The 12,492-nt window shown below is 44.9% G+C and overlaps 1 protein-coding gene across 2 annotated transcripts in view; it reads right to left on the bottom strand.

Moving 5' to 3' along the window:
* Positions 1 to 2,158: 2,158 nt before the first annotated feature.
* bbs9 (Bardet-Biedl syndrome 9) overlaps positions 2,159 to 12,492 on the bottom strand; it is a 79,765-nt gene continuing 69,431 nt past the window's right edge. For both annotated transcript variants that reach the window (XM_089118214.1, XM_089118215.1), the window contains one exon: positions 2,159 to 4,860. In XM_089118214.1, coding sequence (XP_088974340.1) covers positions 4,628 to 4,860 — 233 coding nt within the window. In that variant the 3' untranslated portion in view covers positions 2,159 to 4,627. The remainder of the gene's footprint in view (positions 4,861 to 12,492) is intronic.

The following is a 12,492-nucleotide window of genomic DNA, read 5'->3' as shown; positions in this document are numbered from 1 at the left end:
AGAGTACAGTAGAGGTGGAGTACAGTAGAAGTAGAGTACAGTAGAGGTGGAGTACAGTAGAAGTAGAGTACAGTAGAGGTGGAGTACAGTAGGAGTAGAGTACAGTAGAGGTGGAGTACAGTAGAAGTAGAGTACAGTAGAGGTGGAGTACAGTAGAGGTGGAGTATAGTAGAGGTGGAGTACAGTAGAGGTGGAGTACAGTAGAAGTAGAGTACAGTAGAAGTAGAGTACAGTAGAGGTGGAGTACAGTAGAAGTAGAGTACAGTAGAAGTAGAGTACAGTAGAGGTGGAGTACAGTAGAAGTAGAGTACAGTAGAAGTAGAGTACAGTAGAGGTGGAGTACAGTAGAGGTGGAGTACAGTAGAGGTGGAGTACAGTATAAGTAGAGTACAGTAGAGGTGGAGTACAGTAGAAGTAGAGTACAGTAGAGGTGGAGTACAGTAGAGGTGGAGTACAGTAGAGGTGGAGTACAGTAGGAGTAGAGTACAGTAGAGGTGGAGTACAGTAGAGGTGGAGTACAGTAGAAGTAGAGTACAGTAGAGGTGGAGTACAGTAGAAGTAGAGTACAGTAGAAGTAGAGTACAGTAGAAGTAGAGTACAGTAGAGGTGGAGTACAGTAGAAGTAGAGTACAGTAGAGGTGGAGTACAGTAGAAGTAGAGTACAGTAGAAGTAGAGTACAGTAGAGGTGGAGTACAGTAGAGGTGGAGTACAGTAGAAGTAGAGTACAGTAGAGGTGGAGTACAGTAGAAGTAGAGTACAGTAGAGGTGGAGTACAGTAGAGGTGGAGTACAGTAGAAGTAGAGTACAGTAGAGGTGGAGTACAGTAGAAGTAGAGTACAGTAGAAGTAGAGTACAGTAGAGGTGGAGTACAGTAGAAGTAGAGTACAGTAGAGGTGGTGTACAGTAGAAGTAGAGTACAGTAGAGGTGGAGTACAGTAGAGGTGGAGTACAGTAGAAGTAGAGTACAGTAGAGGTGGAGTACAGTAGAAGTAGAGTACAGTAGAGGTGGAGCACAGTAGAAGTAGAGTACAGTAGAGGTGGAGTACAGTAGAAGTAGAGTACAGTAGAGGTGGAGTACAGTAGAAGTAGAGTACAGTAGAGGTGGAGTACAGTAGAAGTAGAGTACAGTAGAGGTGGAGTACAGTAGAGGTGGAGTACAGTAGAAGTAGAGTACAGTAGAGGTGGAGTACAGTAGAGGTGGAGTATAGTAGAGGTGGAGTACAGTAGAGGTGGAGTACAGTAGAAGTAGAGTACAGTAGAAGTAGAGTACAGTAGAAGTAGAGTATAGTAGAGGTGGAGTACAGTAGAGGTGGAGTACAGTAGAGGTGGAGTACAGTAGAAGTAGAGTACAGTAGAGGTGGAGTACAGTAGAGGTGGTGTACAGTAGAAGTAGAGTACAGTAGAGGTGGAGTACAGTAGTTTACTCTACAGTAGAGTACTGTTCCTTGAAATGAATATAGTCCAGTCACTTTGTAACAGTGAATTGCAGTCAGTGTGAAGCTTCCTCAACTGGTTATCATTCATGATAAATATGACAAATTTTAAGCAAAAATATATATTTTATAGTCACCAAAAGTCATAACCTAAGTTGTACAGGTTTAGAAGCAGCTAAACGGACTCTTTTAAAGACCCCCAGGTGGGAATCACGGCTCTAGTCTGTTTGCTTCTAGATCTGCTGGACAGAAACAATCTCTTGTTGCATTATTTCCTGTTATCTCTGTAAAGCTGCTTTAAACAGTCTGTATTGTAAGCGCTACATAAATAAAGGAGACGTTACTTGACTAGTGTGATTTACATTCAGTATGTATAGATGTGGGAAATATGACTCACTTCTCTCCGCTAATAGCGCACAGGTCAGCGCTGTGAGGAGTCCATGATGTTATGTGGAGGGAAACACATTATTATCTGGATAAATGGCCATATCAGGTTGCTCAAATGAGGCAACATAATACAGGAACGATGCATGTAAAACCACAAAAAATCCATTATACATCTAATCTTGGTCCAGACACACACACACTCTCTCTCTCTCTCTCTCTCTCTCTCTCTCTCTCACACACACACACACACACAAAACACACACACAAACACACACAAACCCGACCCCTAAACCATCAAACAAAATGCATTTTCACATTAAAAAAAAAAAAAAAAAAACACACTTTATTATGTTTATTAATCAATTTTCAGGTTTAAAGGGAAGTGTTCAGCATCAGTATGTCAAGTATGAATGTAACATCGATTCAAAGACTATTACCATATAAAATAACAACAAGAAATATAATTGGAATGAATTAAATTCTTGATATAAAATGTAACATGGCATAATATTTTTGAATTATGGATGTTTTCAGCGATTCTTAAAATGTAAAGGAAAATTATTATTCAAATTTCTATAGTTTTTCATTTCTACTTTTTCTATGACCATAAATATTTAAAAACTAGAAAAACAGTCTGTAGTGTGTGTGTGTGTGTATGTGTGTTTAGAATTCTGTCCTGTTTAGGGTCTCGTCCCATGACATCACATCCTGTTTAGTGTCTCGTCTCGCGACGTCACGTCCTGTTTAGGGTCTCGTCTTGTGACATCAAGTCCTGTTTAGGGTCTCGTCTCGTGACATCACGTCCTGTTTAGGGTCTCGTCTCGTGACATCACGTCCTGTTTAGGGTCTCGTCTCGTGACATCACGTCCTGTTTAGGGTCTCGTCTCGTGACGTCACGTCCTGTTGGGTCTCGTCTCGTGACATCACGTCCTGTTTAGGGTCTCGTCTCGTGACATCACGTCCTGTTTAGGGTCTCGTCTCGTGACGTCACGTCCTGTTTAGGGTCTCGTCTCGTGACATCACGTCCTGTTTAGGGTCTCGTCTCGTGACATCACGTCCTGTTTAGGGTCTCGTCTCGTGACATCACGTCCTGTTTAGGGTCTCGTCTCGTGACGTCACGTCCTGTTTAGGGTCTCGTCTCGTGACATCACGTCCTGTTTAGTGTCTCGTCTCGCGACGTCACGTCCTGTTTAGGGTCTCGTCTTGTGACATCAAGTCCTGTTTAGGGTCTCGTCTCGTGACATCACGTCCTGTTTAGGGTCTCGTCTCGTGACATCACGTCCTGTTTAGGGTCTCGTCTCGTGACGTCACGTCCTGTTTAGGGTCTCGTCTTGTGACATCAAGTCCTGTTTAGGGTCTCGTCTCGTGACATCACGTCCTGTTTAGGGTCTCGTCTCGTGACGTCACGTCCTGTTTAGGGTCTCGTCTCGTGACATCACGTCCTGTTTAGGGTCTCGTCTTGTGACATCAAGTCCTGTTTAGGGTCTCGTCTCGTGACATCACGTCCTGTTTAGGGTCTCGTCTTGTGACATCACGTCCTGTTTAGGGTCTCATCTTGTGACATCACGTCCTGTTTAGGGTCTCGTCTTGTGACATCACGTCCTGTTTAGGGTCTCGTCTCGTGACATCACGTCCTGTTTAGGGTCTCGTCTCGTTACATCACGTCCTGTTTAGGGTCTCGTCTCGTGACATCAAGTCCTGTTTAGGGTCTCGTCTTGTGACATCACGTCCTGTTTAGGGTCTCGTCTCGCGACGTCACGTCCTGTTTAGGGTCTCGTCTCGTGACGTCACGTCCTGTTTAGGGTCTCGTCTTGTGACATCAAGTCCTGTTTAGGGTCTCGTCTCGTGACATCACGTCCTGTTTAGGGTCTCGTCTCGTGACATCACATCCTGTTTAGGGTCTCGTCTCGTGACATCATGTCCTGTTTAGGGTCTCGTCTCATGACATCACATCCTGTTTAGGGTCTCGTCTTGTGACATCACGTCCTGTTTAGGGTCTCGTCTTGTGACATCACGTCCTGTTTAGGGTCTCGTCTCGTGACATCACTTCCTGTTTAGGGTCTCGTCTCGTGACATCATGTCCTGTTTAGGGTCTCGTCTCATGACATCACATCCTGTTTAGGGTCTCGTCTTGTGACATCACGTCCTGTTTAGGGTCTCATCTTGTGACATCAAATTCTGTTTAGGGTCTCATCTCTTTAGACATCACTTCCTGTTTATGGTCTTGTGACATCACGTCCTGTTTAGGGTCTCATCTTGTGACATCACGTCCTGTTTAGGGTCTCATCTCTTGACATCACTTCCTGTTTATGGTCTTGTGACATCACGTCCTGTTTATGGTCTTGTGACATCACGTCCTGTTTAGGGTCTCGTCTCATGACATCATGTCCTGTTTCGGGTCTCGTCTCGTGACATCACGTCCTGTTTCGGGTCGGTTTAGATGCTTTGGTCCGTGTTCTGTACCAGAGTTCATCTGGAAGTGGATTGAGAGCATCTTTTCAGGGTGTCGGTCCACTAGTTTGGTTTGATCCGGACTAACAGAGCAATCGCACCAGAGTTCAGCACAGGAATGTCAGTAGTTTTCTTATGTTGTCTGTAAAATGACAGCATGGTATTAAACGTGTAATTAAAAACTACACATCCATTTGAATTTCATTCAACTTTAATCAAAGTTCCTTATAAATATTCTAATTCTGCATCTTGTTTTCTTCCTCAATTCAAAAGGAATGCAAGAAGAAGCCAGTAGAGTTGAGATTGTCACAGATAAATCAGCGCTGGTAGAGGACGAGGACACACACACACACACTCATTCAGCGTCTCCTGCCTCCGACTTCTTCTCTTTGACCTTCACTGAGGACTTCCGGGACACCTTCGTCTTCTCCTTCGAGGACTCCTTTGCCGGGTCTTTCGACTCTTTCCTGGACTCTTTTGAAGACACCTTGGACTCCTTCTCTTTCCCAGAGTCTTTCTTGGGTTCTTTTGTGGAATCTTTCCCAGAGTCTTTCTCCTTCTTCTCTTTGGACGATTCTTTAGATGAATCTGGTAAAAATGACAAGAGACATTGTTTGCGTAAATATTCAAAACAAAGAATATAGTAATGTACATATTATATACTCTTTGTTCTGTTTTGACTGAAGTGGACGGGTCGAAGGTCAGATGTGAGTTTCAGTGCAGCTTCAAAGTCTCGACACGATCCAGCCGAGGAATAAGAGTCTGATCTAGACAAACCAGCGACATTTACAACAAAACACACATTTATATACTTTATAACCACTAATGCTGGTCTTGCTCTCGCTGTGATGTGACACACATTACGTGATCAGGGTGAAAGGTCATACAGTATATTCTAGACCTTCGACCCGTTGGACTCCATTGAAGTCACTATATGGAGGAAACCCTGGAGTGTGTTCCTCAAAAACCTTCATTTCTGTTCCAGTGAAGAAAGAAAGACATGAACATCTTGGATGACGTGGAGGAGGAGAGTAAACTATCAGGAAACCTTTATTTGAAAGTGAACTACTCCTTTAAATAAAGTTTAAGCAACAAAAGCTACTGACTATAAGCCACTCAAAAGTATATATGGAAGAAGTTTAGTATAATATTCTAAAGTATGTAGTTTGCGAGTGTAGAGAGACTCAGTGACATATTGATAATGTGTGACAGATTTGCTGTCAACTTCACAAAAAGTAAATATTTTCCAGATAATATTTGAATATTTTGCTTACCACAGAAGTCCATTGATTTGGGTTGTTTGAGTGTTTGTCTGTAGGTTCACAGCCTCGTCTTTGTGGTGCATCTGTGTGTGTGTGTGTGTGTGTGTGTGTGTGTGTGACGGGATGTCTGCAGTCATTGAGTATGTGACGGGGTGTCTGCTGTGTGTGTGAGACGGGACGTCTGCAGTGTGTGTGTGTGTGTGTGCAGAGATGATCCTCCCTGCTGTGACTGACACTGAGTGACAATGACACCTGATACACAACAAGAAGATCTGCTCCCGATCCCCAACACACACACACACACACACACACACACACACACACACACACGTGAATGAGCAGAAAGACTGAAACACAAGATGGGCATCAGTGGCAGCTGCCGCTTTCCATTTCCAGCACACAAAGACTGAAAACCTCTCATGTAAACTCAGCTAAAAATACACACACACACACACACAAATGAACTTCACTTTGTTCACAATGACGTCACACCACACTTCGCCTTTGCTTTAGGTCTCTCAGCGGCTTCACTCCTGACACTCCTGAGAGTTCCATGATGACCGTGACCTCTGAACTCTCGGAGCTTCAGCCTCTTCATCAGCCGTTCTCCTCTCACTCCTCCTCTCACTCCTTCTCCTCTCACTCCTTCTCCTCGCACTCGTTCTCCTCTCACTCCTTCTCCTCTCACTCGTTCTCCTCGCACTCGTTCTCCTCTCACTCCTTCTCCTCTCACTCGTTCTCCTCGCACTCGTTCTCCTCTCACTCCTTCTCCTCTCACTCGTTCTCCTCTCACTCCTTCTCCTCGCACTCGTTCTCCTCTCACTCCTTCTCCTCTCACTCCTTCTCCTCGCACTTTTTCTCCTCTCACTCCTTCTCCTCGCACTCCTTCTCCTCGCACTCGTTCTCCTCTCACTCCTTCTCCTCGCACTCGTTCTCCTCTCACTCGTTCTCCTCTCACTCCTTCTCCTCGCACTCGTTCTCCTCTCACTCCTTCTCCTCTCACTCGTTCTCCTCTCACTCCTTCTCCTCTCACTCGTTCTCCTCTCACTCGTTCTCCTCTCACTCCTTCTCCTCTCACTCCTTCTCCTCTCACTCGTTCTCCTCTCACTCCTTCTCCTCGCACTCGTTCTCCTCGCACTCCTTCTCCTCTCACTCCTTCTCCTCGCACTCCTTCTCCTCTCACTCCTCCTTTCACTCTTTCTCCTCGCACTCGTTATCCTCTCACTCCTTCTCCTCGCACTCGTTCTCCTCTCACTCCTTCTCCTCGCACTCGTTCTCCTCTCACTCCTTCTCCTCGCACTCCTTCTCCTCTCACTCTTTCTCCTCGCACTCGTTCTCCTCTCACTCGTTCTCCTCTCACTCCTTATCCTCGCACTTGTTATCCTCTCACTCCTCCTTTCACTCTTTCTCCTCGCACTCCTTCTCCTTTCACTCCTTCTCCTCGCACTCGTTATCCTCTCACTCTTTCTCCTCTCACTCGTTCTCCTCGCACTCCTTATCCTCGCACTCGTTCTCCTCTCACTCCTTCTCCTCGCACTCGTTCTCCTCGCACTCGTTCTCCTCTCACTCCTTCTCCTCGCACTCGTTCTCCTCTCACTCCATCTCCTCTCACTCCTTCTCCTCGCACTTTTTCTCCTCTCACTCCTTCTCCTCGCACTCCTTCTCCTCGCACTCGTTCTCCTCTCACTCCTTCTCCTCGCACTCGTTCTCCTCTCACTCCTTCTCCTCGCACTCGTTCTCCTCTCACTCCTTCTCCTCTCACTCGTTCTCCTCTCACTCCTTCTCCTCTCACTCGTTCTCCTCTCACTCCTTCTCCTCGCACTCGTTCTCCTCTCACTCCTTCTCCTCTCACTCGTTCTCCTCTCACTCCTTCTCCTCGCACTCCTTCTCCTCTCACTCCTTCTCCTCGCACTCGTTCTCCTCTCACTCCTTCTCCTCTCACTCGTTCTCCTCGCACTCGTTCTCCTCTCACTCCTTCTCCTCTCACTCGTTCTCCTCGCACTCGTTCTCCTCTCACTCCTTCTCCTCTCACTCGTTCTCCTCTCACTCCTTCTCCTCGCACTCGTTCTCCTCTCACTCCTTCTCCTCTCACTCCTTCTCCTCGCACTTTTTCTCCTCTCACTCCTTCTCCTCGCACTCCTTCTCCTCGCACTCGTTCTCCTCTCACTCCTTCTCCTCGCACTCGTTCTCCTCTCACTCGTTCTCCTCTCACTCCTTCTCCTCGCACTCGTTCTCCTCTCACTCCTTCTCCTCTCACTCGTTCTCCTCTCACTCCTTCTCCTCTCACTCGTTCTCCTCTCACTCGTTCTCCTCTCACTCCTTCTCCTCTCACTCCTTCTCCTCTCACTCGTTCTCCTCTCACTCCTTCTCCTCGCACTCGTTCTCCTCGCACTCCTTCTCCTCTCACTCCTTCTCCTCGCACTCCTTCTCCTCTCACTCCTCCTTTCACTCTTTCTCCTCGCACTCGTTATCCTCTCACTCCTTCTCCTCGCACTCGTTCTCCTCTCACTCCTTCTCCTCGCACTCGTTCTCCTCTCACTCCTTCTCCTCGCACTCCTTCTCCTCTCACTCCTTCTCCTCTCACTCTTTCTCCTCGCACTCGTTCTCCTCTCACTCGTTCTCCTCTCACTCCTTATCCTCGCACTTGTTATCCTCTCACTCCTCCTTTCACTCTTTCTCCTCGCACTCCTTCTCCTTTCACTCCTTCTCCTCGCACTCGTTATCCTCTCACTCTTTCTCCTCTCACTCGTTCTCCTCGCACTCCTTATCCTCGCACTCGTTCTCCTCTCACTCCTTCTCCTCGCACTCGTTCTCCTCGCACTCGTTCTCCTCTCACTCCTTCTCCTCGCACTCGTTCTCCTCTCACTCCTTCTCCTCGCACTTTTTCTCCTCTCACTCCTTCTCCTCGCACTCCTTCTCCTCGCACTCGTTCTCCTCTCACTCCTTCTCCTCGCACTCGTTCTCCTCTCACTCCTTCTCCTCGCACTCGTTCTCCTCTCACTCCTTCTCCTCTCACTCGTTCTCCTCTCACTCCTTCTCCTCTCACTCGTTCTCCTCTCACTCGTTCTCCTCTCACTCCTTCTCCTCTCACTCCTTCTCCTCTCACTCGTTCTCCTCTCACTCCTTCTCCTCGCACTCGTTCTCCTCTCACTCCTTCTCCTCTCACTCGTTCTCCTCTCACTCCTTCTCCTCGCACTCCTTCTCCTCTCACTCCTTCTCCTCGCACTCCTTCTCCTCGCACTCCTTCTCCTCTCACTCCTCCTTTCACTCTTTCTCCTCGCACTCGTTATCCTCTCACTCCTTCTCCTCGCACTCGTTCTCCTCTCACTCCTTCTCCTCGCACTCCTTCTCCTCTCACTCCTTCTCCTCTCACTCCTTCTCCTCGCACTCGTTCTCCTCTCACTCGTTCTCCTCTCACTCCTTATCCTCGCACTTGTTATCCTCTCACTCCTCCTTTCACTCTTTCTCCTCGCACTCCTTCTCCTTTCACTCCTTCTCCTCGCACTCGTTATCCTCTCACTCTTTCTCCTCTCACTCGTTCTCCTCGCACTCCTTATCCTCGCACTTGTTATCCTCTCACTCCTCCTCTCACTCTTTCTCCTCGCACTCCTTCTCCTCGCACTCGTTCTCCTCTCACTCCTCTCAAACAGGGAGGCTAAGATATGGGGGAATATACATGAGAAATATACCACTCAGAAACGTGTGCTGATGAACTCCCAGATCTCTGGAACTGGGACAGGAGGGATGAAGATAATGTTAGATTGCGAAGAGATGATTATAGTTCATATACAGAAAACTGTTTTCTGAAAACTGAAACTGCGAGTGGTTCGTCTACGTCCTCAACCTGTCCATGCGTATATTACATGTGTATATTATATTCTGTAAACATCACATGAATAATAATCTGAATGAATCATAATAATCTGAATGAGTTCCTCCATGTGAGACCATAGTAAATTTAAAGCTCTCCATGTTGCTTAAAGAGCAAAAAAAACATCATTATATCCTTACAACACCCACACATCTTTCAAGAATTTAAATAATGCAATTTGAAATGCACTGCGTTAGTCGGAAGACAGGATGGTGACGCCTTCACTTTCTCATTCTTGAATAAATGAGTCAATTATTATATGTACAGAAATTGTGCCTAATTCAAAACACGTGCATAAGCATATGAATCTGTTCTTAATCTAGCGGTAATATTAATGAATCTGGTGTATGGTAAATGAGTGACAGTGTGTCTGAGATAATGAATGCAGCCGCTAACACGAATAAAGCCCAGTGTATCATATTTGATACGCTCATTTCTAAGGCCTCTAAATGATCAACATGATCAAAACTCTGCTGTCTTTTACTGTAACTGTGCAAACGTCCTCCGTTATGGCCTTTTATCAAGCAAACACAAGAATAACTTATTATTGTTAGTGATAGTTCAAGATGAATATGTGCTGGACAGAAGCTGGTTTACTTGATTATCCAGATATCATTTTATAGAAAAATCATGTTATTAATCATGTTATAGTATCAAATTGAGGGCTTGGAGCCAGAGGGGCGTAAGTGGCATTTGAGTTCTTTATATCAAAATATCTATATTTTATATTTATATCTTTATATCTTTATATCTCGGTGAGCTCTATCCAATGGTGCCAAAAATAAACTCTATTGAATAAAGCAACAAAAAGGCGTATCTGACATATTTGTTTTTTTATTTGAAAATGTTTTTGAACATGTTCATTGTGTTAATATGCCATATTTTTTTTACTTAAATACTCATTCATGTAAGTATGCCTGTGGTTGCAATGTTTGTGGTTTAAGGTTAATAATACAGGTGATTGAAGTGTGGTCAAGATTTAGTTTTGTCTCTCCTGTAAAGTTTATTGAAAGCCACTTACGCCCCTCTGGCTCCAAGCCCACGAAATATGATCGTCAGGCTTTTGAGGAAGATATGATGATCTCTCGATAATCACAGTATTGCATTGCATTATACGTTTTAAAACTACAGATCATAAAATTAGGCATTTAAATATCATCTAACTAAGACTTATTATTAGCAGATATTGATATTTATATGCATTTAATGAAAGTATCTGCTAATAACTTCATTGATTTACATTACGAGCATCAGAATTTCATTTCACTTTTGTCCATATAAACATAACCATCTGCATTTTTTCCCTCCATATTCTCCCTACATCATACTATAGAGCCATACAAGTCTGATGCATCAAATATGATACTGAACAAAAACAATTATTTTACATTTTACAAATATTTTGCCTAAAGGTTCAATAAACGCTTCCATTAACAACTAGATTTTTTCTTGACTATTATGTGATGTGTCAGGGTTACGTCGGGACCCAAACACACTGATCCTCTGATGGGACAGTGCTATAGCAGTGGATATCAGCGTCACAGTGTGTGTGTGTGTGTGTGTGTGTGTGTGTGTGGACACCATCATATGGGTGGGATTCTCGTGGTCAGATTCAGGGATATTTTCTCTCCACTTGTCCACGCCCTACACAAAACATCCTCACACACACACACACACACACACACACACACACTGGTATGTCTGCTGTCTGGAACTGCTCACACAGTCTGCACTCGGCCCACGTACAGCTGAGCCACATCTGAGACACGCAATTACAGCGGTCGCCTGTCTCTCCGTAACACACACACACACAGCTGAGCGAGAGCACAGATAAATAGGATCCAAAGAATCTGAGCACTGAAAAGGAGTTTTATATACACAGCACAGAACACACACACTCACACACTCACACACTCACACACACGTAGGTTGGGTTGGTCTGTTCAACATGTTTTACTGCTGTAATAAATAATTTGCCGCTGATCTGCACATAAAGAAATGATGCAAAAACTGAAGATGCTAAAACAGTGCCCTCCGCTTAGAGGGACGCGTGGAGACGAGAGAGTTGGTGTTGTTCTTTATTTTAAAGGGATAGTGAGCCCAAAAATGTCAATTCTGTCAAGATCCGCTTGTTCCAAACCCATGACCTTTTTTTTATAAAACACGATTTAAGATATTTATATTGAAACCTGAGAGATTTCTGTATTTTTAGGCCTTCATTCACATATAGACATAGATCAACACACACACACACACACATAGCGCACATCAAATATGAAAAAAGTTGAGGTTTGTTCTCACGAGACACACATACGTGTGTTTGAGATATTTGTTGAGCGTTGATCAATGTTTATATGGGGAAAAAGCCTAAATTAAATCAGTTCCTCATATAAAGCCATCATGTCTCTTCATGTCTACTTGGATCAAACCGCTCGAGTCATACAGTATATGCCCCTTTTCCACCCAAAAAGAACTGGTTCAGAACTGGTGCTGGTTCGGAGTTGGTTCAACTTGACTAGAGCGCCCAGGGAACGACGTCGTTACGTCACTGTGTTCGTCTTAGCTAGAAACGCTCGCAAGTACATTGCTTTGGGATTACTATCTCTAACTCGTGTACCAAGAAAACTTTAAAAACAATTGAAATATGTAAGTCTTTTAATCTTTTCGTTTGATGTGTAATCTTTTCTGATTAGTTATGTACCCCTGTCTCGTGTCTTTTTTTCGTTCCATTTATTTGTTCTATATCGTGACTGTTCTCTTCTTTGCTTATGTTTCAAATAAAAAAATAAAAATGCTTGCGTTAACTTCAAGCATAACAATTACAGAGGCGGACTCCATCGTGTTTCTGCAGTTTCTCTTGGCTTTGCGATCCTTTATTACGGTCAGAAAAGATGTTTAGGACACATCTAAACCCGCCCCAGTCCCCGACGTAAGCATCACGTGCTAAGAGAACGGTTCCAGCAAAGAGTTGGTGCCGCTTTGGACCCAGTTTTCCCGGCCGAGAACCGGTTCTTTGGCTGTCGAAACACAAAGAACTGATTCGCGCGCTCCGAACCGGCTCTCAAAACGCTTTGGTGGAAAAGGGGC

Source organism: Pimephales promelas, chromosome 12 (genome assembly GCF_988280905.1).
Source record: "Pimephales promelas chromosome 12, fPimPro1.hap1.1, whole genome shotgun sequence".
Lineage (NCBI taxonomy): Eukaryota > Metazoa > Chordata > Actinopteri > Cypriniformes > Leuciscidae > Pimephales > Pimephales promelas.
This window is presented reverse-complemented; position numbering and strand designations above follow the sequence as displayed.